Source organism: Lepidochelys olivacea (assembly GCF_965140295.1).
Source record: "Lepidochelys olivacea isolate rLepOli2 genome assembly, chromosome: 2".
Taxonomy (NCBI): domain Eukaryota; kingdom Metazoa; phylum Chordata; order Testudines; family Cheloniidae; genus Lepidochelys; species Lepidochelys olivacea.
The window spans coordinates 235,172,997-235,199,545 of NC_140412.1; the positions used below are offsets into that span (position 1 = coordinate 235,172,997).

At 44.2% G+C, this 26,549-nt stretch overlaps 1 protein-coding gene across 5 annotated transcripts in view; it reads right to left on the minus strand.

Annotated features, from left to right (window-relative positions):
• LOC311516207 (uncharacterized protein C10orf67 homolog, mitochondrial) overlaps positions 1-17,797 on the minus strand; it is a 145,450-nt gene extending 127,653 nt beyond the window's left edge. For 4 of the 5 annotated variants that reach the window (XM_084620035.1, XM_084620033.1, XM_084620037.1 and 1 more), the window contains exons 1-4: positions 17,090-17,797; positions 12,265-12,385; positions 7,976-8,119; positions 6,955-7,029 (exon numbers count right to left, since the gene is read on the minus strand). In XM_084620035.1, coding sequence (XP_084476161.1) covers positions 6,955-7,029; positions 7,976-8,119; positions 12,265-12,385; positions 17,090-17,190 — 441 coding nt within the window. In that variant the 5' untranslated portion in view covers positions 17,191-17,797. The remainder of the gene's footprint in view (positions 1-6,954; positions 7,030-7,975; positions 8,120-12,264; positions 12,386-17,089) is intronic. The other variant, XM_084620036.1, reaches the window with a different exon arrangement.
• Between the last annotated feature and the right edge of the window lie 8,752 nt (positions 17,798-26,549).

Sequence of the window (26,549 nt, forward strand, 5' to 3'; positions counted from 1 at the left end):
TATGTTCAAAATACAGATGTCCCTGACAGCAGGATTGTCTGGCTATGTAGACTCACTCCTCAGGCCCTACGCTACCAGCACTCCCAGCTACTATCGAGACACCACTGACTTCCTGAGGAAACTACAATCCATCGGTGATCTTCCTGATGACACCATCCTGGCCACTATGGATGTAGAAGCCCTCTACACCAACATTCCTCACAAAGATGGACTACAAGCCGTCAAGAACACTATCCCCGATAATGTCACGGGTAACCTGGTGGCTGAACTTTGTGACTTTGTCCTTACCCATAACTATTTTACATTTGGGGACAATGTATATCTTCAAATCAGCAGCACTGCTATGGGTATCCGCATGGCCCCACAGTATGCCAACATTTTTATGGCTGACTTAGAACAACGCTTCCTCAGCTCTCGTCCCCTAACGCCCCTACTCTACTTGCGCTATATTGATGACATCTTCATCTGGACCCATGGAAAAGAAGCCCTTGAGGAATTCCACCATGATTTCAACAATTTCCATCCCACCATCAACCTCAGCCTGGTCCAGTCCACACAAGAGATCCACTTTCTGGACACTACGGTGCTAATAAACGATGGTCACATAAACACCACCCTATACCGGAAACCTACTGACCGCTATTCCTACCTACATGCCTCCAGCTTTCACCCTGACCACACCACACGATCCATCGTCTACAGCCAAGCTCTGCGATACAACCGCATTTGCTCCAACCCCTCAGACAGAGACAAACACCTACAAGATCTCTATCAAGCATTCTTACAACTACAATACCAACTTGCGGAAGTGAAGAAACAGATTGATAGAGCCAGAAGAGTTCCCAGAAGTCTCCTACTACAGGACAGGCCTAACAAAGAAAATAACCGAACGCCACTAGCCGTCACCTTCAGCCCCCAACTAAAACCCCTCCAATGCATTAGCAAGGATCTACAACCTATCCTGAAGGATGACCCAACACTCTCACAAATCTTGGGAGACAGGCCAGTCCTTGCCTACAGACAGCCCCCTAACCTGAAGCAAATACTCACCAGCAACCACATATCGCACAACAGAACCACTAACCCAGGAACCTATCCTTGCAACAAAGCCCGTTGCCAACTGTGCCCACATATCTGTTCAGGGGACACCATCACAGGGCCTAATAACATCAGCCACACTATCAAAGGCTCGTTCACCTGCACATCCACCAATGTGATATATGCCATCATGTGCCAGCAATGCCCCTCTGCCATGTACATTGGGCAAATTGGACAGTCTCTGCGTAAAAGAATAAATGGACACAAATCAGATGTCAAGAATTATAACATTCAAAAACCAGTCGGAGAACACTTCAATCTCTCTGGTCACTCGATTTCTGATCTCAAAGTGACTATCCTTCAACAAAAGAACTTCGAAAACAGACTCCAAGGAGAGACTGTTGAATTGGAATTAATTTGCAAATTGGATACAATTAATTTAGGCTTGAATAGAGACTCGGAGTGGCTAAGTCATTATGCAAGGTAACCTATTTCCCCTTGTGTATTCCTCCTCCCCTCCCCCACTGTTCCTCAGACGTTCTTGTTAAACCCTGGATTTGTGCTGGAAATGGCCCACCTTGATCATCATACACATTGTAAGGAGAGTGATCACTTTAGATAAGCTATTACCAGCAGGAGAGTAGGGTGGGGGGAGAGAAAACCTTTTGTAGTGATAAACACCCATTTTTTCATGGTTTGTGTGCATAAAAACATCTGTAGTTTCCACAGTATGCATCCGATGAAGTGAGCTGTAGCTCACGAAAGCTTATGCGCAAATAAATTGGTTAGTCTCTAAGGTGCCACAAGTACTCCTTTTCTTTTTGCGAATACAGACTAACACAGCTGTTACTCTGAAAGATTTCACACAGAAAACTAAGTATTGCTATGGACACGCTCTCTCAGAAGGAACAATTCCCAAAGAATAGCTGTGAGTGTATTTCACTAGAGGCTTTTTCAAAATGGAGATTTTTCTTCAAAACTCTATTCATAGTCCATAAAAATATAGTACTTTTAAAGAAGATGCCTCTTTTCAAGCACCTCTAGAAGGAAAGGTTGGAACTGCTTACAACTGCCATGTTGAAATCACCATTAGGGAGGATTTTGTGACTCTTTCAGAAATTTAAAATATTTTGTACTTGACTCTGTAGCAGTTTCATTTTTCAGATGGCACTTCATGTTATTGTCCAGAAATGGTGCAGAAGAGACATGAATGGTCTCTGTCTCTACTCCACCTTAAAATATCCAGGCTGTTGCTAAATTGTGTCACTTCTCTCTCTTCAACAGCTATCTTTTTCCCGCTGCTAAAAATTCCACTAACATAGCTTCCTCCTTCCTGGATCCCTGATTCTCCCCTTGCTTCCCTTTAGGGTATACAACCCATTGATGCAAACATCATCTTCTCCTGCCACTTGGATCATGTCCCAAGTTCATGTCTCCTTTCACATCATATTCAGATGCCTCATTCTCAGCATTCTGGATCTCCACTTCTCTTTATGACTGCTCTCCTTTCCTCCTCTTCACCTTCCTCTGTCCTGCTCTGTAAGCTCCACTTCCTAAATGACTTGATTTCATTCGCAACTGCACAGTTTTCCATGTCCCTCTATATGCCTGGAAGAGTCTTCATCCTCTTGTAACTATACATTCTTCCTTCTCCCCTTTAAATATCTCCCAAAATTTGCATTTTCCAGCTTGTTTTCCATTACTGTTTCCTACGATGCTCCCTGTGCTATGCTGTACACTTGCTGCTATCCACTTGCTAGTATACACCTGCACCTGACTATGCTATTTTATGCATAAATATGTACTAATATATAAAACAAACAATTATAGTTAAAAATATTATCCTGTGTTCTACCCACATCAGAAATAAAGCAATCAAAAAAGAATGTGAAAATACTGACATTGTTTTCTGTAATGATGCAAAATCATATTTAAATTTTTTTTTATCTGCAAATCAAAGTTCAATAACTTCCTGGCAAGAATTATTCTTACTGGTAAAATGACATCTAGAAATTTGTGAAATGAGAATTGTTGTGTGATCTCTTAGATCTTTAACTAGAGTCTCTAGAGGGCAGAAGAATGTCATTTAGGTCAATGTCTCCCAACCTTTCCAGATTACTGTACCCCTTTCAGGAGTTTGATTTGTCCCGCATACTCCCAAGTTTCATCTCACTTAAAAACTACTTGCTTACAAAATCAGACATAAAAATACAAAAACGTTACGGTACACTATTACTGAAAAATTGCTTACTTTCACATTTTACTATGACAGGTTTCAGAGTAACAGCCGTGTTAGTCTGTATTCGCAAAAAGAAAAGGAGTACTTGTGGCACCTTAGAGACTAACCAATTTATTTGAGCATAAGCTTTCGTGAGCTACAGCTCACTTCATCGGATGCATACTATGGAAAGTGTAGAAGATCTTTTTATATACATACAAAGCATGAAAAAATACCTCCTCCCACCCCACTCTCCTGCTGGTAATAGCTTATCTAAAGTGATCACTCTCCTTACAATGTGTATGATAAGCAAGGTGGGCCATTTCCAGCACAAATCCAGAGTTTAACAGGAACGTCTGGGGGGGAGGGGGGGAGGAAAAAACAAGGGGAAATAGGTTACCTTTGCATAATGACTTAGCCACTCCGAGTCTCTACTCAAGCCTAAGTTAATTGTAACCAATTTGCAAATTAATTCCAATTCAACAGTTTCTCGCTGGAGTCTGGATTTGAAGTTTTTTTGTTGTAATATCACAACTTTCATGTCTGTAATCGCGTGACCAGAGAGATTGAAGTGTTCTCCGACTGGTTTATGAATGTTTTAATTCTTGACATCTGATTTGTGTCCATTTATTCTTTTACATAGAGACTGTCCAGTTTGACCAACGTACATGGCAGAGGGGCATTGTTGGCACGTGATGGCATATATCACATTGGTGGATGTGCAGGTGAACGAGCCTTTGATAGTGTGGCTGATGTTATTAGGCCCTGTGATGGTGTCCCCTGAACAGATATGTGGGCACAGTTGGCAACGGGCTTTGTTGCAAGGATAGGTTCCTGGGTTAGTGGTTCTGTTGTGTGGTATGTGGTTGCTGGTGAGTATTTGCTTCAGGTTAGGGGGCTGTCTGTAGGCAAGGACTGGCCTGTCTCCCAAGATTTGTGAGAGTGTTGGGTCATCCTTCAGGATAGGTTGTAGATCCTTGCTAATGCATTGGAGGGGTTTTAGTTGGGGGCTGAAGGTGACGGCTAGTGGCGTTCGGTTATTTTCTTTGTTAGGCCTGTCCTGTAGTAGGAGACTTCTGGGAACTCTTCTGGCTCTATCAGTCTGTTTCTTCACTTCCGCAAGTTGGTACTGTAGTTGTAAGAATGCTTGATAGAGATCTTGTAGGTGTTTGTCTCTGTCTGAGGGGTTGGAGCAAATGCGGTTGTATCGCAGAGCTTGGCTGTAGACGATGGATCGTGTGGTGTGGTCAGGGTGAAAGCTGGAGGCATGTAGGTAGGAATAGCGGTCAGTAGGTTTCCGGTATAGGGTGGTGTTTATGTGACCATCGTTTATTAGCACCGTAGTGTCCAGAAAGTGGATCTCTTGTGTGGACTGGACCAGGCTGAGGTTGATGGTGGGATGGAAATTGTTGAAATCATGGTGGAATTCCTCAAGGGCTTCTTTTCCATGGGTCCAGATGAAGATGTCATCAATATAGCGCAAGTAGAGTAGGGGCGTTAGGGGACGAGAGCTGAGGAAGCGTTGTTCTAAGTCAGCCATAAAAATGTTGGCATACTGTGGGGCCATGCGGATACCCATAGCAGTGCTGCTGATTTGAAGATATACATTGTCCCCAAATGTAAAATAGTTATGGGTAAGGACAAAGTCACAAAGTTCAGCCACCAGGTTACCCGTGACATTATCGGGGATAGTGTTCTTGACGGCTTGTAGTCCATCTTTGTGAGGAATGTTGGTGTAGAGGGCTTCTACATCCATAGTGGCCAGGATGGTGTCATCAGGAAGATCACCGATGGATTGTAGTTTCCTCAGGAAGTCAGTGGTGTCTCGATAGTAGCTGGGAGTGCTGGTAGCGTAGGGCCTGAGGAGTGAGTCTACATAGCCAGACAATCCTGCTGTCAGGGACATCTGTATTTTGAACATATTTACCTCTGTGCTTAAATATTTCTTTTAAAAAAATCCTTAATATGATGTACCACCAGTTGTGCTCTCTGAAAATATGTTTCAAAGAGATGATGGCCACAAGAATCTTTGATGAAACAAAGCATGGGTCAGTTGTGTTTTAAGTGGTGGCACTGTAAGAAGTTAATGCAAATCAGTATTTTTCTTCATAGATTTCCCTTTGGAATTTGATGGCCAGGTGGCCAGGATGGTGTCATCAGGAAGATCACCGATGGATTGTAGTTTCCTCAGGAAGTCAGTGGTGTCTCGAAGGTAGCTGGGAGTGCTGGTAGTGTAGGGCCTGAGGAGGGAGTCTACATAGCCAGACAATCCTGCTGTCAGGGTGCCAATGCCTGAGATGATGGGGCACCCAGGATTTCCAGGTTTATGGATCTTGGATAGTAAATAGAATATCCCAGGTCGAGGTTCCAGGGGTGTGTCTGTGCAGATTTGATCTTGTGCTTTTTCAGTGATTTTCTTGAGCAAATGCTGTAGTTTCTTTTGGTAACTCTCAGTGGGATCAGAGGGTAATGGCTTGTAGAAAGTGGTGTTGGAGAGCTGCCGAGCAGCCTCTTGTTCATATTCTGACCTATTCATGACGACAACAGCACCTCCTTTGTCAGCCTTGAGGAAAGTATCTAGATGAGCTGATGTACCCCCTGGAAGATCTCTGCGTACCTCCAGAGGTACATATATCCCTGCTTAAGAACCACTGATTTAGGTTACTTATGGTCAGTCACCACTTTGTCTGCAATGACAGTTTGAGAGTGGAATTGCAAAATGCACCAAAAGAGACAACATGGGTGAGGTAATACCTTTTATTGGAGCAACTTCTGTTGGTGAAAGAGACAAGCTTTCTAACTTTATAGAGAGTCTTATTCAGGTCTAGGAAAGGTACTCAGAAGATCATAATTAAATACAAGGTGGAATACATTGTTTAGCACAAGTAGTTAACACATATTTGTAAGAAACCATTCAATGTGAAGTGGCCTGTTACACCTCTGCAGTAATAGGACAAAATAAAAGATATTACCTCACTCACCTTGTCTCTGTAATGTTTTGGGACCAACACAGCTACTACACTGCAAAATGCACCAAGAAGCTTTTCTTTTACCTGCTGCACCACATACATAATACAAGTGTGATAATCAGAGAAAATATTGGAAAAGAGCTGGTCATATGAGTGGATTTTTCTTTTCTGATCTGTGGTTACAATTCCAATTTAATAGGCTGTAAAAATGGAAGAATCTGAACTTTCTTTATTGGAAGATGCAATATTTTAAAGATGTGAATAATTTCAATTACTAAGATATATTCATTTTGTGAATTAAAGCTAAAGTTGGTTTTCCAAAGATTCCATCCTTTAAGAGGCTACGCTGATTTTCTCAGACCTCTTTCTTCAATCCTCAGAAGCCTGCAGGACTAAGCTCTAAGCAACTATTTGGGCCCAATCCTGTATTACTTATGTACCCTGAAGTCGATGCAAGGTCAGGCTTTTCAGTAGCAGAGGAACTAATTGTTGTTGCTTAAAGTTATTAAAATATTTTTACAGTATGTTCATTTTTGCTATTTCTATTCAATATATTGTTTTTGGAATGCTTAATCTTAATATGACAAATTCACCAAACAGCTCTATCATATCCTATTTTTTTCAGCTTTGACAATGCTCCTGTACTCACAATGCTGCATCCTGTAAATAACGTTATATCACTCTTCAAATCAATGTTATACTGAAAAAATAATTATAGTTAAAACCCACCTCATAATCTACTCTGAGAACAGCAAGTGCATCACATAGCTGCTGTTGGTAGCTTTGTCGAATTTTGACTTCTTTCTGCAATTCAAATTTTTAATGGGTTACTGAAACAATTATAATGGACTTTAAGAAAAACATTAGTTCTTATTGTTTTTCCACTGAACAAAAACCAAAATGTTGTCCAAATCCTCTGTTCTGGAAAAAAAGTTAATGAGCCAGTGCCCCTATAAAACTTTTCTGTCCCTTTGTTGTTTATATCACTGGTATATAAGGATCTCTCATTTCCACATTTGGCTAAATAATTGTACCGTATACACTTCTATATAAATGGGTTCCATGCTGTTGAAAAGAAACGACGACTACTAAATCTTTCCAAAGGAAATACTCGAAATGCAACCAATATATTTAAAAATATGCACATATGTACAAGGACTGTAAATCTGAAAATGTTTAAAAAGGGAACTCCATAAATTTCTCAATTTAAAATATGTTTTATTATTTATTGTTCATACTGATATCTTGGAAGCTTAAAACTAAACCCCCTTCCTTTACTGCTGTCTTCCCACTCATAAGCATGCACTGGACAGTTACTGTACGGTTCTCCATGAGCACTAGGACATTGGCAATTAGTTTGGTTTGTTAACAAAAAGAGTGTTAAAGCACTTATTTTGGAAGATAATACATAAAGAACTGCCTGGACTTTATAAACACATAAAAAAAGAGGTAGGTTAAATCTTAGACCTATCAACTTTAATGTCCTTTTAATTTAAAGTTCTCACTATTCTAGCATGTTTGTTACTAAAGCTTAAGATGTTTTTGTAAACATTTTTACAAATGTTTATATGTAGATGTTTTCCATATAACTACCCACTACTTTTTAAAATGCAAATCTATGGAAATTCATTCATATTAATCAACATATTTGTGGATTAATTTTATTTTATACTATTGCATATCAATAATCTGCCCAAATATAGACGGTAGATGAATGAGAAATTGACATTTTAAATAGGTTACTCTGTACCTGTTTATGAAAAGCTTCAATGTCTCTCAGTCTGTCATTTATCTGTCTACAGAGATTTGAAGCTTGCTCTTGTATTTTTTCCTCATACCGTGCTTGAAGGACATTTTTATAGATCATAAAATCTTGCTGGATGGAGTCAGTGAACTAAAAATGTAAAGACTGATATTACATATACACTATAAAGGACATTTTTTCTATATAATCTTCTCTGATGATACAAAATAAACTAATCAGAAAGTACTTGTGCTTTAATGATTCTGTTTATGTAAGACATTGGATGAGTGGCAATTTTGTTGACTGAAATACCTTGGCATCCTTCTAAACAGAGGACTACAAAATACTCTATCAGAAAACTTACTGACAAAAACCAAACAACTTAGTTACATAAAGCAAACTGTAATTGTCTCTGTAGGGTGAAACACAAATTATAAACAGTTATGAAAACAAATTATGTATTGTATTCTCAATGTCACCACTGACAATCTCGGTCACATGCTTTATCTTGAATATGATCATTGCATCATATGATCATTACTGTGGGATGTTAAAAAGTGAAGACTGGCATCAACAATACTGCAAGCACCTCATGGTATGGAAGAATCAGATTCATAATAGTGAAGTTATACGTCTGCCACTTTGGGTGGAATTAGGCATGCTCTGAGAACGCCTACTGGCAAGATAGGCAGGGCAATGCCTACCTTCACCTGTTAGAGGATAGCACTGAGGGTTAGAAATGACAGGTATCTGGGTGCATGTCCTGGAGCAGAAACGTAGGCTCCTGGGACTTTTACAGAAAAAAAAAGTTAGGCACTCAGGAATTTTAGGCACCTCCAGAGTCAGAGAGCAGCTGAACAGGGGTTTTAAGGATCTCAGCAGCACTTAAATTTTGGACTTAGGCGCCTAAGTTAGAAATGCAAGTCTTTTTGTGGATCTGGGACCTAATGATAATCATATATCCTACCTATACTAGTATAACTGCAGATACAACATTATTAACATTTATTTTGTCATAGTGCCTAAAAGTCACAGCCAGGCTGGGTCCTATAGTGGTAGGTAGGCACAACATATTAAACAACAGCTCCTGCCTCAAATTGCTTCCAGTCTAAAAGACAAGCTATAATAAGGGAATGAAACAATGAGAAGGCCACAATAGGTGGTGGGGGAGACAGGGTAACAAATATAATAAGATGTATGCCATTTTTAGCCATTTCATAGCTGTGGTCAAAACTTGCCACTGCTTAGACATATTAGGTTGTAGTTTTCTGCATGCCCTATGGCAGAGATGAGTTTTGAGGAGGGATTTAGAGTATAGGAAGGATAAGACTAAATTGTCAACTGTTTTGAAAGTAAGGACAAGAAATTAGCATTATGGATCCAATGAAAAGGAATTAAAGGGCATGGGGGGATGATACAGTCAGAGCAATGAGCCAAGCTGAATGGACTTGAGAGGGCTGAGGTTGTAGACTTAGAGGCCAGAGAGGAGGAGATTGCAGTAGTCAAGGTGCTACATGATCAGCGCTTGGAAAAGAATGTTGTCAGTATAGGCAGGAAGAAAAGTCAGATCTTATACATACTGTGCAAGAAGAAGCTGTAAGATGTAGAAGTGGCCTGGATGTGTGTGGGAGGAGTGGTGGAGGTGAAAGCTCACTGTCAATGGTGGGGTAGAGGGATAGAAGTGGGATTAAGGGTAGATACTGAGACTCTGTGGGGGATGGGAGTGGGCAGCGAGTTCCAGGCAGGGAAGGGGGTCCCAGCTTCTCCTTCCTGCTCTCCAGCCCAATCCTAGGCACTGAGGTGGCCACTTCAACCCCTCCAGGTCCCACTCTCACACCGACCCCTTCACACATGCATGTTTTTTACCCCTTCAATATTGCCACTGCAGAAGCACTAGCTCCCACTCCCCCTCCCATTTCTGCCCCCCTACTGTAAGGATCAAAGGAAAAGGCCTGAGTCAAAGCAAAAGCCAATAAATTAAGGGCTTGCACAACAGGGAATATAGTGGTGTTGTCTTATGTGAAAGAGAAAGGAGTGAGTGGAGAGGGCTCTGGAGGAAAGATCAGGAGCTCAGTTTTGGCCATGTTATGTTTCATTCGATAGCTGGACACACACTAGGAGATGTCAGAAAGACAGGCTAAGAGTTTAGCTTGGATGAAAGGAGATAAATTTGGAGTAGGGAGTTGTATTTGTGAGTCATTAGCATGAAGATGGTAGTCAAAGCCCAGCTGGCAGCTGAGGTCACACAAACAGAGTGAAAGGAAGAGGGGGCCAAGAATGGAGTCCTAAGGGGCTTGAACAGAAAGAAAGAGAGGAAAGGAAAGAAGGAAGTTCCACTAAACGAGACTCTCAAGGAATGTCCAAAATTTGGGAGAATTAAGAGAGAATAGAGTCACAAAAGCCAAGGATGACAGCGAGTAATTAATGTGAACCTCCTTTGAAAATGAGCAAACACTCAGGTATCAAATCATTTGTATTTAATACAGTGTAACAGAACTTCTACGCTCCTTGATAATTGTCCTGTTCATCCCCTGAAGCACCTGGCGCCAGCCACTGTCAAAAGACAGGATAATGGGCTAGATGGATCATTGATCTGACCCAATATGGCCATTCTTATGTTCTTACATTTTAAGCACTGTAAGAAGGCATGATTGTGATAATTCAGTTGACTGACTAAAGAACACTACTACTTGATAAGAAAATTTAATATTTTGAATGACGGAAGAACCCAGTGAAGAATCAGGAGAATAAGAGGGTTACAACTAAAGGTTGTGGCAGTGGTATTATAAAGACAGTCACATACTATGCACCTTAGAGTTCATGTAAGATAGAAATTGTTGATTTCAATCAAACATGAACAGACGATCAAAATAAGAGCAAAGCACTGTTTAATAATTATATAAAATCATTTTAAAACTTACCGAGCTATTTGGTGCAATAGTCTGCAGCAATAATCACAGCAGGTTAATGCACTATATTATAAATAAGGCTATGTTTTAGTCATGGGTATTTTTAGTGAAAGTCATAAACAGGTCATGGGCAGTAAACAAAAATTCATGGCCCATGACCTGTCTATGACTTTCACTAAAAATACCCCTGACTAAAACTTGGGTGTTCTGGGGGCGGGAGTGCCCCAGGTGCTCTGGGTGGGGGGTGGGCGGCAGTGGGCAGCCTGGGACCCACGCGGCTGTTGGGGGTGGGTGGGGGGAGAGAGGCAGCAGCACATGGCCCGGTCTGCTGCTGGAGGGCCGGGCGGTGGGGCACAGCCCAGGACCCCCGCTGCTGCTTGCGGGGAGGAAGGACACGGCAGCCAGAGACCCCCACTGCTGCTGCTGGGGGTGTGTGCACACAATGGCCTGAGACTGACCCAGCAGCCTCAGGGTGGCTGGACCCCAGGCCAGCAGCACCTGCCACTGCACGGAGGTCCCGGAAAGTCATAGAATCCATGACTTCCATGACAGACTCGCAGCCTTAATTATAAAGTATCTCCTTCCCTCAGTTTTCCATTTGTAGCATTTTAAAGGAATGAAAAATGTAAAAAATAAATAGTGATATCTCATACTATTTTGTAATATGGGTTTGTTAGACATGAATTTGTTAGAGATGGGCTTGTTTTAATCCAATAGTAAACGTTTTTATCCAAATCTTTTATTTTTAAGCCTCTCAGTGCTTCTGCCAAAATCAGAGTAGTAAAGTGAAAGAAGACCTTAGTTACAACAAACCTTTCGCTACCCAGTTGATTTGAATATTACATTCCTATTTAATTCATCACATAATTGTTTTATTCATAATCTTTTTAAAGTAAGGGTATTACACAAGCTACTTTCTGGCATATACATACATAGCCAATTCACAGCTAGTATTAATGGAGCTGGGCCTATTTATTCCAGTGCTAAACTTCTCTTCTAGAGTCCTGGGCGTTAATATAAAAGGTTTACCATTTAAGTCTAAAAGTCTTCCCTTATGTTCATTCTCTGCTCACCATAAACTTTTTCCTTTTTTATATGCTTGATCAATCTTCTCATAGATATAATATGTACTCTGATAAGGGTAAACAAACTGTCTAGACTTTTATTCAGCTATTCCTATTTAATATAAATGTGAGTTATTGGCATATTTTAATGGAGAACTGAGATTTATGTAAGCTTAAATGAAACCACCATAACAGGACCAAAAAAAAGTTAGACTAGGCCCCCACCCCTCAACAACATAAAAGGTAAAGATGACTTTGACAGAAGATCTGTCCTACAACATGGTGAAGAATATCCTGAGACATATCCAAGAAGCTCTCTTACCTGTACTAGGGCTTGTGTAGTAGTAGTCAGCTCCTTTAGTTCTACTATTTCTTTGATATCTGTTTGAGTGGCATGATCTGTGATAAAATAGCCTACTTTTAAGTCATCTGAAATGGAAGGCCTACAAAAAAAAAACCAAAGTTTTTTTCATTTAAGAAAGATTACTAAATTAAGTAGTCAGTTAAGGCAATTTAACTTTAAGAACTGAAATTCAAAACAGTAGTGATCCTCCAAAGCACATATTTCTTATTGTTTTACTTACCTATCTAAGATAACAATTGGGTATCATTTGGGAGAATGGAGTAAGAAGTGTACTTACAATCTGTTTTCCCTTTTAATGTTTGTTTCATAAAGAAAAGTGTTTTTGATTAGACATCCAGACAAAAACTTCAGAACAAACTTAACGTTATTTTAAACGCTATAGAAAGAGAATGCAGAGAGGAAAGAATGTATTTTAGGACCATTCTTCTATACACAACACTAATAATTTTTCATACAGTTCAGGAGATCATACTTAATTTTAGAGTTGTGTGGGAACTAGATTTTCTGTTTCCGGGAAAATCATTTTTCTATTTTGGGACAAAACAAAAATGTTGAGATTTCCCACAAAACAAAATTCTGAAAAAAAAATTCATTTCAGGTCAAAAGTGTTTTGTTTAGATGTTTTATTCCAATTCTGGCATTTTAAATCTTATTTAGAATATTTAAAAAAAACTCAAACTTGTTTTGAAACAAAATACCTAAATATTCTGTTCTGAAAATGTCAAAATATGTTTCAACATTATTGGGACAACAGGCTAGGACAAATTCTGTTGTCAAGCATCCCAAGAAAGCCAAAAACAGTTTAGCCACGTGAAATGTAATCGCTGCCTTGTTCACAACCTGCCAACCTACACTTCAAAATATTGTTGGATGCACTGACTGATTCCTATGTCCAACCTGAGGATGAACCAACAATTTCCTTGTAAATGTCACTGAACGACATAAGTAGATTATACTTGCCTGCCTCAACTGCTTTGCTAAATCCCTCCCCTGGTGCCATTTAGCCAGTTGAGCCTCAAACTACTCTTCAGGAACAGTGCATGTGGCTAATTATGCTAGGGAAAAAACTAATTATATTCTTGAGGGACAATCAAATTGAACATCCAGGTTAGTTTCGGACAAGTCACTTTAAAGATATTAAGGGGCTGGGGAAGGAAGATTTGCTAGCCTGAGTACAAAGAATCTGTCAGTTAAAACTCTAAGGGAGAGGACCAAGTCTACTCATATTCATGCAATACCTAACAGAAAGCGGTTTGGATCGAACCTTTTCTCTCTCCTTCATAAAGGGTAATAGAACAACATTCTTCCAGAAAGTGTTCCAAATGAGATCCTCTTTACAATGCTATGATTACAAATGTCAGCTTGTCAGGCACTTTGACCCACCAACCATAACGTGCCAAGGTCATGGCTAGTACTATTAATATGTTCAACAGACAAACTCTAGGGCTAATCCCAATTCTGTCCCGGATTCATTATTTGGCCTCTGACAACTCATATCTCTGTCTCATATTCCCCATGGGACTGAGAGTCAAGAATTCTAGTTCTAATCCTGACTTTGACACTGACTACCCCAAGACAAGACACTTAACCCTTCTGGGTCTCATTTTCCACAGTTTAGAAAATGACTACTCATTGTCATCTTAATAATATTCTATGATTAGAAGAAAATGCCAAGTTTTGACTAGTAAGCTCTAGCTAGAAATGTAGCAAGTCCTTTGTCTGATAGACTGTTGAAGAAACTTCCGTTCTTCAACAATTTCCATGAGAGATAATGGAAAACAGACAGAGTTATATGTAGTCAAGTAGTCCACAGGAGTCAGGAACATCCCAGAGGACAGAAGCTGAAAAGCAAAAGCTATGATCAAGAGTCTACCACAAAACTCTGTATAAGATATCCAGTTTTATGATGTGACAATATTTTTAGTTTTAAATTGATTAGGTTTAGCTACCTATCCCTTAATTGGAAAGGTGCTTAAGATGATCAGTGTAGATTAGAGAAAAGGCTATGTTCAAATTACCTAATTCATAAAGAAAGAGCCTCAGAACAGGTTTGAAAGCATTCAGAGAGAACCATTTTGTGACCCTTAAAACATTTTGTTTACAGGCACAGAACACAATAACCTTGAAGTATTAAAGTGACACAAAAATGAATGATGTGAATAATTGAATTTTATTTGTTCAGCTGATTACCCCTTTTTTGCTTTCTGGCATTTTTCTTATAATTCCAATAAACCTAGATAAATAAACAGATTCTCAGTGACATACTCATCCCCTCATCTAGAATTTAGAGTAACAGATTTGTCACTAGTCCTGGTCAATATATAAACAAGGATATAAGCGGCTAAAATATCAGTTTTATATTTGAAAGACTGCACCAAACTCATCAGCAGAATGCCCACTAGCATCTTAATGGGGTTCAGAATCAGGACTAAAGCATGGTGAAAGAGTATCATGCACACTACTCCCATGTGCACCACTACTCAGGTGGCTGGATGCATATTATAGGATTTTTGTCTCCTAAAAACAAACTATTATTTTAGCCACTGCTGGAGGCAGATGGAAATACTCAGCTTCCTACTGAATCACTGGGCAACACATCCTATCACACATGTTCTTTAACTGTTGCTGAGTCAGATCCTACTTATCTTTTGACATTTAAAAGGATCATAACATAAGGATGGGGATAGTGGAGGGTTAAAATGTTCATTTTCTTTGAGAAAAAAAAAGATATTGTATTTATCTCACACACAGGTCTTTAGTCATACCAAAATAATGCTACATTGAGGAACATTGCACAACAGATGTCAAGCAATAGTAGGCACAACTCCTTGTAATCTTTAAAATCTTACACAAATATAAATAAAGCATTTTGAAACAGAGTTGTAAGAATAAGGTCATGTACTGCCAAGGACTGATTTAAAAGCTATTTTCGGATTATTAACAGTACATAGGGGCGATTTAATATAATTTAATCTTCCGCCATCATTTTAGAAGAATAGGTCTATGAGGGTGAATTGGTATTGCTTACAAATAGCTAGTTGGTATTTTTAATTTGAAAGGATTTCTCACAACGACCGAGAGCAGACGTACAATCCTCTGGCTTGAAACTCCCATGAAACAAGTTAGTGCATACCTTGAAGGAGCTCTTCAAAAAGGCCTTTGGAAAAAGGAGCATTACAAAAAACAACCACCACCAAGCAGTTCTTGTGTTATAAAAAAACCTTTAATGCTAATTCTCAGAGTTTCACAACTGTTTTTTAAGCATAGACAGTAAAAATATTGCTAGTGTCAAGGTGCCCTACGTCCTCTACTCAGTTGGAGGGAGTAAGGCTAGGTACAGCAAGGCAGCAGTTCCACCAAACAAGGTACCAGCTCACACTGTTCCCACCACAATGAAGAGCCAGATGTTCTCCTCCTGTATCCCTGGCATTCGTTGGTCCCCAAGTCCTCTCCACTCACTCACCAGCTCCCCCGCCTCCCTCAGATACCCCGCCCACCTCCTCCCCTCCCAGCTCCCCCGCCTCACTCAGCTGCACCGCCACCTCCTCCCCTCCCAGCTCCCCCGCCTCCCTCAGCTGCCCGCCACCTCCTCCCCTCCCAGCTCCCCCGCCTCCCTCAGATACCCCGCCCACCTCCTCCCCTCCCAGCTCCCCCGCCTCACTCAGCTGCACCGCCACCTCCTCCCCTCCCAGCTCCCCCGCCTCCCTCAGCTGCCCGCCACCTCCTCCCCTCCCAGCTCCCCCGCCTCCCTCAGCTGCCCGCCACCTCCTCCCCTCCCAGCTCCCCCGCCTCCCTCAGCTGCCCCGCCACCTCCTCCCCTCCCAGCTCCCCCGCCTCCCTCAGCTGCCCCGCCACCTCCTCCCCTCCCAGCTCCCCCGCCTCCCTCAGCTGCCCCGCCACCTCCTCCCCTCCCAGCTCCCCCGCCTCCCTCAGCTGCCCCGCCACCTCCTCCCCTCCCAGCTCCCCCGCCTCCCTCAGCTGCCCCGCCACCTCCTCCCCTCCCAGCTCCCCCGCCTCCCTCAGCTGCCCCGCCACCTCCTCCCCTCCCAGCTCCCCCGCCTCCCTCAGCTGCCCCGCCACCTCCTCCCCTCCCAGCTCCCCCGCCTCCCTCAGCTGCCCCGCCACCTCCTCCCCTCCCAGCTCCCCCGCCTCCCTCAGATACCCCGCCCACCTCCTCCCCTCCCAGCTCCCCCGCCTCCCTCAGCTGCCCCGCCACCTCCTCCCCTCCCAGCTCCCCCGCCTCCCTCAGCTGCCCCGCCACCTCCTCCCCTCCCAGCTCCCCCGCCTCCCTCAGCTGCCCCGCCACCTCCTCCCCTCCCAGCTCCCCCGCCTCCCTCAGCTGCCCCGCCACCTCCTCCCCTCCCAGCTCCCCCGCCTCACTCAGCTGCCCCGCCACCTCCTCCCCTCCCAGCTCCCCCGCCTCCCTCAGCTGCCCCGCCACCTCCTCCCCTCCCAGCTCCCCCGCCTCACTCAGCTGCCCCGCCACCTCCTCCCCTCCCAGCTCCCCCGCCTCCCTCAGCTGCCCCGCCACCTCCTCCCCTCCCAGCTCCCCCGCCTCCCTCAGCTGCCCCGCCACCTCCTCCCCTCCCAGCTCCCCCGCCTCCCTCAGCTGCCCCGCCACCTCCACCCCTCCCAGCTCCCCCGCCTCCCTCAGCTGCCCCCCAGCTCCCCCTTCTACCTCGGCTCCTCCCCCTCAAGCTTCCCCGCCTCCCTCAGCACTTCCCCCTCCAGGTCTGCGTGTTCACCCCACCGAGGTGCCAGCCCCGCCCCGGGATTCTCTTACCGGCAGTCGGCCTCCAGCTCCTCCAGGCAACAGGGCAGCGCCAGGAGCTCTAGGATGTGCGGAGACAGGCTGAGCTTCCGCCCGACCGAGATGCTGCTCATGGCTGGGCGCGGAGGCTCCGGCCGCGTCCCCGCTAGAGGGTCCGGGAGCGCCGCAAGAAAGGGGTCAAGCGTCCGATACCATGGCAACTAGCGCCCCGCCTCACCTCCCGGACACATCATTAATTGGAGGACAGAGAAGTGACGCCACTTCCGCTGACAAATAGGGGAGAGGGGAGAAGGGGCGTCTGAGGAAGTCAGACTCTGCGCTGCGGTGACGCAATCTATGGAAGCCCCCTTCTAGCTACTAAATTCCCGCACTTCACCTCACAGAGTTACTCCCCCACCCCTCTCCGGGACACTCGCAATAACCCCCACCCCACACGCGTCCACCAGCCCTCCCGTTTAACCTCAGTGACATCAGGCCACGCAGGACACCTGCCAACATATTTCCACACCAACCATATTCCAGCTCCTTCTCCTGCAGTGACACCACTCCCATCTATCTGCCTCCGCTTTCCAGTGACCTCTTCCTACCTGCCAGCCCTCCCTCCGAGGAGCACTCCACCCATCTAACCTCCCTCTACTAGTGCCAACCCTACAACTAACTACAGCTCTGCCTCCCACCAACTTTGCTACCTATCCTCCTCTCACCCTGTGATACCCACCAGTCTAGGAAGTTCTAGGAAGAGCTGCCCTCTCTCCTTCAGGAGCAGGAGGCCTTGCTGTAATTGGTAATGGGGTGCAGCAACAAAGCATCAAATAAAAAAGAAAAATTTGACATAATTGTGCTTGTGATGTGTGGGTATGTGGTTTTTTGAGGGGTTTGGTTTTAAATCAGTTTTCTTAATCCTATATTTAGTTTGGTTGCCAGCTTCCTTAAGGAATTTAGTGTACTAATAAGTATGTAACATAAGTGCTTCGAATATGTGCCAATATGGATTCTACTGTAGGTGTGCATGTACCTAATGCACACAAGCTCAGAATGTTTTGAATACTAGCGTCTGGCAGAGCTGTGCATAAAGGGTGGCGTGGTCTTGACCCTCCCTCAGTTCCTACTTATCACTTGTGACAGGGAGATGGAATCTGGACTGTGTCTGACCTGTTCCTGAACTTCAGATCTCTGTTTTGTTGAAGAAACCATCTTTAATTCTTTGCATTAAATACTTTTATTAGACTTTTAGACATTCCCCCTCCCCCAACAAAGAAACCAAGTGGGATGAGACTGTTTGGACCAACTGCTAACTATGGTGAACTTGAACCCCACTGGGTGTAAATCCTGTCCTTCTTTTGATGCCTAAATGCCCTGAATAGATGGACACTGCAGATGCCTGGTCTGTGTCAGGGAGGGTCACATCCCCAACTAGTGTTCCTTCTGCCACTCATTTTCTTCCTGCATCAAAAATCCCAAGATTTGAGGCTCAAGATACATCTCTTGGAGCAATCCATGAACGTAGCATCCGATCTAAGAGCAGATACACTCTCCCTCCCAGAACCAATAAGACTGTCTTCGTCAAGTGCCCCAACTACTGGGCACTGCACCTCAGTTTGAGCAGGGAGAAGAAGCCAAAAAGGCACCTAGACTATTGGGACCAGAACCAATATCCCTGATGCTAATCATGCCAACCTCGGAACACAGAGAGAAGGGCACTCCCACACCAAGCACAAACACAGCATGGAACAGTCAGTGCAACCATCCTGCAGAGAGGACTCAAAGCTCAGAGAGAAGCCCCTGAAGTCCTCAGCATTGACAAGGGATAGCGCCAAGGCACTAGCAGCAAAAAAGACCCAAGAGATGGTTACACCAGTCCTGACATCAACACCAAGATTTATGCCAGTATCAACCCTAGAACTGGAACACTTCCCAGCATAGGTACCCACTTTCTAACATGCCCGGTGGGTGCTCCCACCAAACTCTGCCCCAGACCCTGCCCCCACTACACCCCTTATCCCAAGGCACCACCCCCACTCTGCCTCTTCCTACACCCACCCCACCACTTCCTGCCTCGTTCCACCCCCCCCCCCGAGCACGCCCCACCCTTGCTGCTCCCCCTACCACCCAGTGCCTCCTGCATGGGGTGGAACAGCTGATCACGGCAGGCGAGAGGCACTGGAGAGGAAGGGAAGGTGCTGATAGGGGGGCTGCCAGTGGGTACTAGGCATCCACCATTTTCTCCATGGGTTCCCCAGCCCTGAAGCACCCATGGACTCGGCACCTGTGCTTCCCAGTACTGAGATATGTCTTCAGGGAGCCCCCCTTACCTCTTCTCTTGGCACTGTAATACTTGCAGTGGTGGTGCCAGAACTTAAGTACTAACCTAAGGGCAGACTATTAAAAAAAACCAGGGCACAAACCCCAAATTGGTTGTGAGTTCTTAGATTTCACTAACCAACTGCATCAAGTGCAAACTCCTCAGGTATATTAAAAGCCTTAAACAGAGTCACAGACGAAGTCCCCTTGGATACTCCACTCTGTTTTGCCACCCAGGTGAGTTCATCTCTGTGATAGGTGGCCTTCAAGACCAATATTCACAGCAATGTTCAGGTTACTTTTAGTCGTGAAGGATCAGTCAATTGCTCCTTCGATCTCACACCAAGAGACATTGCTTGTTGCAAATCCTATAATAAACTTTATGAAGATTTACTAAAAGGGAAAGGAAACTAGATAGTTATTTACAGGGTTAAAGCAAGCAACAACAAAAAAGACATGAATGAGTTGCAGTTTTAGGTTTTAATAGGTAATAGAGGCATCTATAATCAACAAGCTCTATTTGTCCTTTAGGGTTAACCCAAACTAAGCAGCAGACGATCTCTTGCTTATACTCAGGAAACACCTTACCTCTCCAGAATCCCAGCAACATAGAAAGCCTTAGTTTCTTTTGTTTGGGGTTTGCATCCCCCTCCTGCCACGTGCTCTCAGATGATGGGAGGAGTCCATTTGCATGACTCCTCTTTCCTGGGGAGTAGGAAAAAAACCAGAGTTTTTAGTCTTTTTGTTGATGATTCCTCAATCCAGATATAGGGAGTTTTCAGCTGTAAGATCCAACCCTAGCCTGTCTGATATCAATGGGACTCCTTTTTCAGGAGCGGCATAACAATTTTTGTAGAAGAGCAGCTCGTCACATGTCCCTCTCCTGTATGGTGAGTCATACAGACCCAGAAGCTCACACTACACCCACTCAAATACTACATTATAGCTGTAATGTAAATACAGATGGATACAAATATTACAAGAAAGATTAATGCATGCAGCAACTCACAAGCATTCAATAGACTCAAAACAGACATTTTCTTATCATTCTAATACCTGTCCTATCAATATTAATCCACAAGTGATCCAGACAGATTTCAGCTATGTATCTCTCAATGTTCATTTGAGACATGGAGACCTTGGCATGAGCTGGCACCTGCTCTGCCAGCATCACAAGCTCCACCAACATCAGCACCAGAACCACATCCATTACTACCACCTTTTTCAGACAGCTATTTCTTCTCCCCTGCTTTGAGCAGGGAACCATTGCCCGGGACACAAGAAGAGTACTGCAGGGATATTTCAGGGGCTTCTGGTATCAAGCTCCAATACAGGACTGGCAATGGATGAGCCTCCCATAGTCTGGCCACTACCAACACAACCTGTTGCCATGGCTTTACTGGCCTTAAGGAACCCACCTTCCCACAGATTCTGGGCCACTTCCCATGTCTTGGGAGAAAGGAGGAAATCTCTTTCACTGCCAGCATCACTGGCTAGAGTGCCATCACCAGAACCAAAGGGACCTCCTTGGGAGGTGACAGAGGTAGCTTAGGAGACACCCAGCTATCCTCCCTGCCTAACAAAAAATCCTCCTCCTCCCCATATGAAGCAGTCATAGTGGCCCTGACAATGGTTGTAGGTGACTTCCGAGCTTCCCAGAAGTTGCTCTCAATGTAGTAGACACATGGGACATTAAAACAATGCTGATCCAAGAGGATGCCCATAAATTGTTCAACCTCCTCAGCTCCTCTGCACTCACAAGAATTGTCCTTCCAATCAATGATGACATTCTTGACCCAGCAAAGGGTCTGTGGACTAAGCCAGCCTCACTCCCTACAATTTTGAAACTAGTAGAAAAGCACTATCAGGTCCCACCAAAGGGCTTCAAGCTCTTGTATGTGTACGCAACTCTGGGGTCACTCATTTCTGCAGTCTAAAGAACACCAGTTCTACTAGGGGACTCTGAAAGACAATGACCCCAAGAAGTTGAATACAATAGGCTTTATTGCCCAAAGATAAACAATTAAGTGATGTTAACAAAGTACAAATTCCTGATCTGGGTGAGAGTGACCCCCTTCCTCTCTCAGCTTCTGGTCCTTGCAGCAGCTCAGACCTGGGCTCTAGCCTGAGTCTGAATGTCTGCACTGCAATTTTATAGCCCCACAGCTCAAGCCCAAGTCAGCTGGCACAGGGTAGCCACAGGCGTTTTATTCCAATGTTGGCATACCCTGTGTAGGATAAATATGAATGTAACCCCCAAGGAGATTACCTAGATTCCTGGGGCTCTGTCTGCTGACAGTTTAGGGAAAGGCACACTGTCCCTGGTAGGGAGGGGGAGCTAAGGCAGACTCAGAGTCTTCCTGGCAACCAATAGGGAGTGAGATGCCCTTCACAGGGAGCTCAGGAAAGGGGAGAAGCCATTTTTTGAGACAGTCTGGAGACAGTCAGGGCAAGGGCAGGACTTTCTGTGTGGGGAGCTTGTGAGTCCCATGCCTGCAGGCAGGGTTCCCCCTGAGAACTGGCCTCTAGGGACCTGAAAGCAAGATCCCTCAGCCGGGCTTTTCCCTCTCCACTGATGGCTCCCAGTTTGTACAGTTTTTCTGGGAAACTTCCCCAGCCAGGGTGCATTAGCCCTCCAGCTCCCTAGGTGAGACCAGTCAGCACATGGTCAGCTCTACTCTGAATGCTAGTCCAGGGTTGCTACCTGTGGTGAGTGTGTCTGGACGCTGGGGTAGGAGACTACAGTTTGGATTTTAGTATAAGTATGTAATCTGCACCTTGAGCCCTGCACCCTTTGTGGTAAGGGGAAATCCTGGGACCAGAAGCAGCCTGACTCCTACCTGAAGAGGATCCCTGCCAGCAGAGATCAGCCCCTCTGCAGTGACTGAGGAGTCCAGAGTCATCTCTGAAGCTGAGGATCATTCATGGAGTTTGTGAGTGCACCATCTTTTAGTCAGTAAGGGAATTTGTTTTGGGGACCCCCTACTCCCTGAAATGTGTCCTCAAGCCAGGGAGTAAGGGTTTGGGGATTTTATAGCCTGCTGTATATTAAACCTGTGGAGGGACTTACCACCTCCTCCCACTTGTGAGTCCTTTGGGCTGTACTGAACCCAGTCAGCAACACTGCTAAAACTGCAGAGAAGATATTGTCATCGGTCATCAAGGGCCCCAACAAAGTATGCAAACCAACGGGACACTAATCTTACATTTGCTACATCAGGTTCCATGACTGGAGAAAGTCACAGGTATTATCAGCATGGGCACCAGTGACCCTAAGAATAGTGTTTTACCCTGTTATGTTATATTTGTCTCCTGTTTAATACAATTACTGTGTTGAATACATTGTATGTATTTGTTTTATTTTTTGGGAGTCTCCATCTATCTGGCTAGTAAGTGAGGGTTACTTTGTGGTTAGAATTTTCCTCCCAAGCTGCCCTGGTGACCCTGCCAGGAAGGAGCAAGGGGGGGTGGTGGTGGAGGCTCCGCCAAATAAATTCATAGGGAAAAATACAGAGGATAGACGCACTAGACGCTGCTGAGTGGGTGGCAGGATGCAGAAGAACCCAGACCTGTCCCATAAAACCTGTAAGCAGACTGGCATTAAAGAAGGTAATTGGGTAGAGAAGGGGCACTACATGAAATTCAGGAATTAGGGTTATCTTAAGTTTGGTTAAGGAAATATAAGTTGTAAAGAAAAGTCCTGACCAGCAAGTAGAGGGAAGGCCTTGAAAATAATGAATTAAAAGGCCAGAAGGCATGAAGTAGGGAGATGTCTGGTTCAAAGAATAACTAATGAAATAACAGAAGTTTTCTAAAAAGAAGGCTTCCGACCAATATGGGTGATTGCAAATGGTTTTAAATAAGACAGAGGATCTGTGTTAAAATGAGCCAATATGGCTCTTCCAACTACACATGTCAGAGTTATCTCAAAATTAGGGCCTATGTGAACCCAGATACAGAAGAAAAAGTGTTGGTCAGCAAGAAAGAGTGGAAGAGATAGTAAGGCAAGACCTTGGGAAGAAAGCAGGCTGTAAGCCCCCCTCGATTTAGTCCATTTGTAAGGACTTGATCAAATGCTTACAAATGTTGTGTTACTGTTTGGACATAGTAAATTGCTTATTATGTAGACTTTTTAGGCATGTTTAGAGTAATAGTATTAATACCTTTTGGCCTTTGAATTTAATAAAGAAATGTATGGTTAATGTTGTGGTAATAACCTGCATAAAATAATAATAATTCCAACACCCTGACAAACCTCAATTGTGCCTTCTCCCTGTTCACCTGGCTGGGCCTCCTGGTGAAGTATGAAAAATCATCTCTCTCACCCCATCCCTGATGATAAGAGTTCATAAGGGCTATGATAGGTCCCACCACAGGAAAGGCTTACTTACCTCAAGACAGATTCCTCACTCCCCAGTTATGACTGAATACAGTGATTTTATACCTGGCTATACCAGGATGGAATTGCCTTATGTTATTAGCCCATATGTCCATGTGTATATATGTGACCCTGTTTGTCAGACCTTGCCTGATGCTCCTACAACTCTGGCTCAGGTTGGTCTACTTTTCTGCAAAGTATCAGATAAGCAAGACCACTTTAATTCCATTCCATGTACTTGAAACACTGACCTGGTGGCTGCATTACAACAGAAAGGGGGCATTTGTGGCCTCTTCACCATCCAGCGCATTACTCATGGAGGTGTCTGGGATGGGCTTGGTAGCCCACCTGGATCATCTTCAAATACAAGGGACAAGGTCTCTAGAGGAAGTGAAACTATACATAAAGGTCTTAGAGTTCAGAGCCATCAGAGTGAAGTGCATGGAGTTCCTCCAGGTCCTACGACACTCTGTAGTACAGATACTGACAGACAATATGTCTCAATGCACTACATAAACAAGGGGGTGCCGGCTCTTCGCCCCATCCCCAGCCTCTCTACAAGGAAGCGATTATGCTATGGAACTAGTGTTCCCTGCAAGGCATAACCCTGTTAGCCTTACACCTCCGGGAGCTAATAATGACTTGGCAGACTTCCTATCTACCACGAACCAGGAGTGGTCTTTGCTGAAAGACATCACCAACTATGGATCCCATGACCCATGCTTCATTCCCTGCTTTGAGAGTCCTCATTTACCATGGGCTTCAAACTGCAAGGGAACTAAGGGAGGATTGGGGCTCCTCCACCCTTTATGCCCTTGTATGGGAACACAAGGAGGCTCAGAGTGATGCATGGCCCCGGCAGACATTGCTGTTTCTAAGCTCATGCACTTGAGGTGCATGTGTACCTATGGTGGGATCCACACTGACTACAAAATCTTGAAAAACCAGTTACTGTAAAGTAAATAACCATTCTTTTCAGGTCTACTAACACTGAGGATAGAGACCTACAGCACTTTGCTTAAGATGCCTTTCATAACATCTCATGCAGTCTCACTTGTGATTACAGGATAGTCTTTATTATTCTAACTACTACATTTGGATTAAATAAGATGATTGTTGTTTAGCACCAAATTACCGACTGCAGTCATAGTAATATGGTCTGTTTAGAACTTGTTTTGCAGTATGGCCTGGGGAAAATTCAGGTCAGGTTTGCTACTGAATTTATGAGAGTAGTCATGCACCGTTTTTATTGGTCAATGTAACAGCGCCAGACTCACCACAGAGGCACCTCCAGCTGGTTGGTTAGGGAATTAGCTCTTTCAGCAGCACACCTTCACTAGTAGTGTCTCAACCTCCATTACTTTCTCGGTCTCCACCATCCTCACTGTCGGAGCCCCATCACATACCTCTGGACACTGCCCTCCAGCTGTGCCTGCTCCGCTGCCTCTCCCCCACTTCCGGAGGATCAGCAGCTTCTGGTTCTATCATGTGGCTCACTGCAGTCCTCAGTCTAGCCCCTTCCTCCAAGGGCAAACCTCAGTCTGGCTTAGCCACTGATCACTGGCAAGTGGGAGGGAAAGGGGGAAGCCCAGGCTCACCCACTACCCTGGGCCCTGAGCCAGGGACCCTCTAGTGGCAGCCACTTACTGCCCTCCTCCAATTCTCCTCTACTGCCTGCTTCCCTGGGCCACTTTCCCATAGCCCCAGCACCTTCTCTGCCCCTTTGTGTCAGGGTCCCAGTCTGGCATTTGTTGGCCTGGCTCTAAGAGCCAGTTCTTCTCTTTGCCCTCCAAAGAGAGACTCAGCTCTCTGCCCTGCAGCCTTCTTATAGGGCCCAGCCTGGTCCTGATGGAGGCTTGAAAGCAGCCTCCATTTGATTGGCTCTCAGTAAGTCCTTCCAGGATTGGCTGGGGCTCTGCACAGTGTCTCTGGCTTGCTTTAACCCCTTCTATGCCAGAGTTGGGGCAGCTGCCCCACTACACTCAGGTTATATGGAATTGCACCTTGTTAGATTTTTAGTCTAGTTATTAACTCCTGAAAACAGGGATTTAGATCGGAATTACTAACACATTCTGAATGCTTGTATAAATGGCACAACAAAAAAGCATATCATTGTACACGTTGAGAATTGAAGCTGATTGTATCCTCTCAAAATGAAACATGATTACCTGGTGTGCTTGTTTTGGTGCTTCAAGGGAAATGCAATAAAACTCTTTATTGCAGTACACTGAGAATCATTACACGGAGAACCATTTGGTACCTGACTTGAGGTTGTCACAACTAAGAGCTGTAGTTGTGATTAAGCCAAGTCAGAAAAAGGGCATTATTCTTCCTATCTATACAGGATTGAGATCCTGATAATGAAATCTTTGCACACTTCAATACTCCATAGAAATTTCAGTGTGTTTTGGGTGTATATGGAATGCAGGATTTGTGAAACTTGTGTGTCTTGCACAGACCTAATCACTCTAACTGAACATCCACAAAGTCTTTTACATAGTGGTCCTATTTATGAATAAATTATTCTTCATATTTTATTTCTATTGAAGAAACAATTTGCAGTAAAATTAAGTCCATGAAATCTGGTATGCACATAGATTTTGGTCTGAGTTAGAGAACACACTTTGAGCCCAGTTCTACAACGTGCTGACACAGTCAGCTTCCTCCAAAGCCAATGGGACTTTGAGGGTCTGGGCACCCACAAGGATGAACTCACTTGTGTGTGCTCCGCAGGTCTTAGTTGCGGTTTTTGATTACTGCTTTCTTTATTCTTCTAAATATACTTCTGTGGTA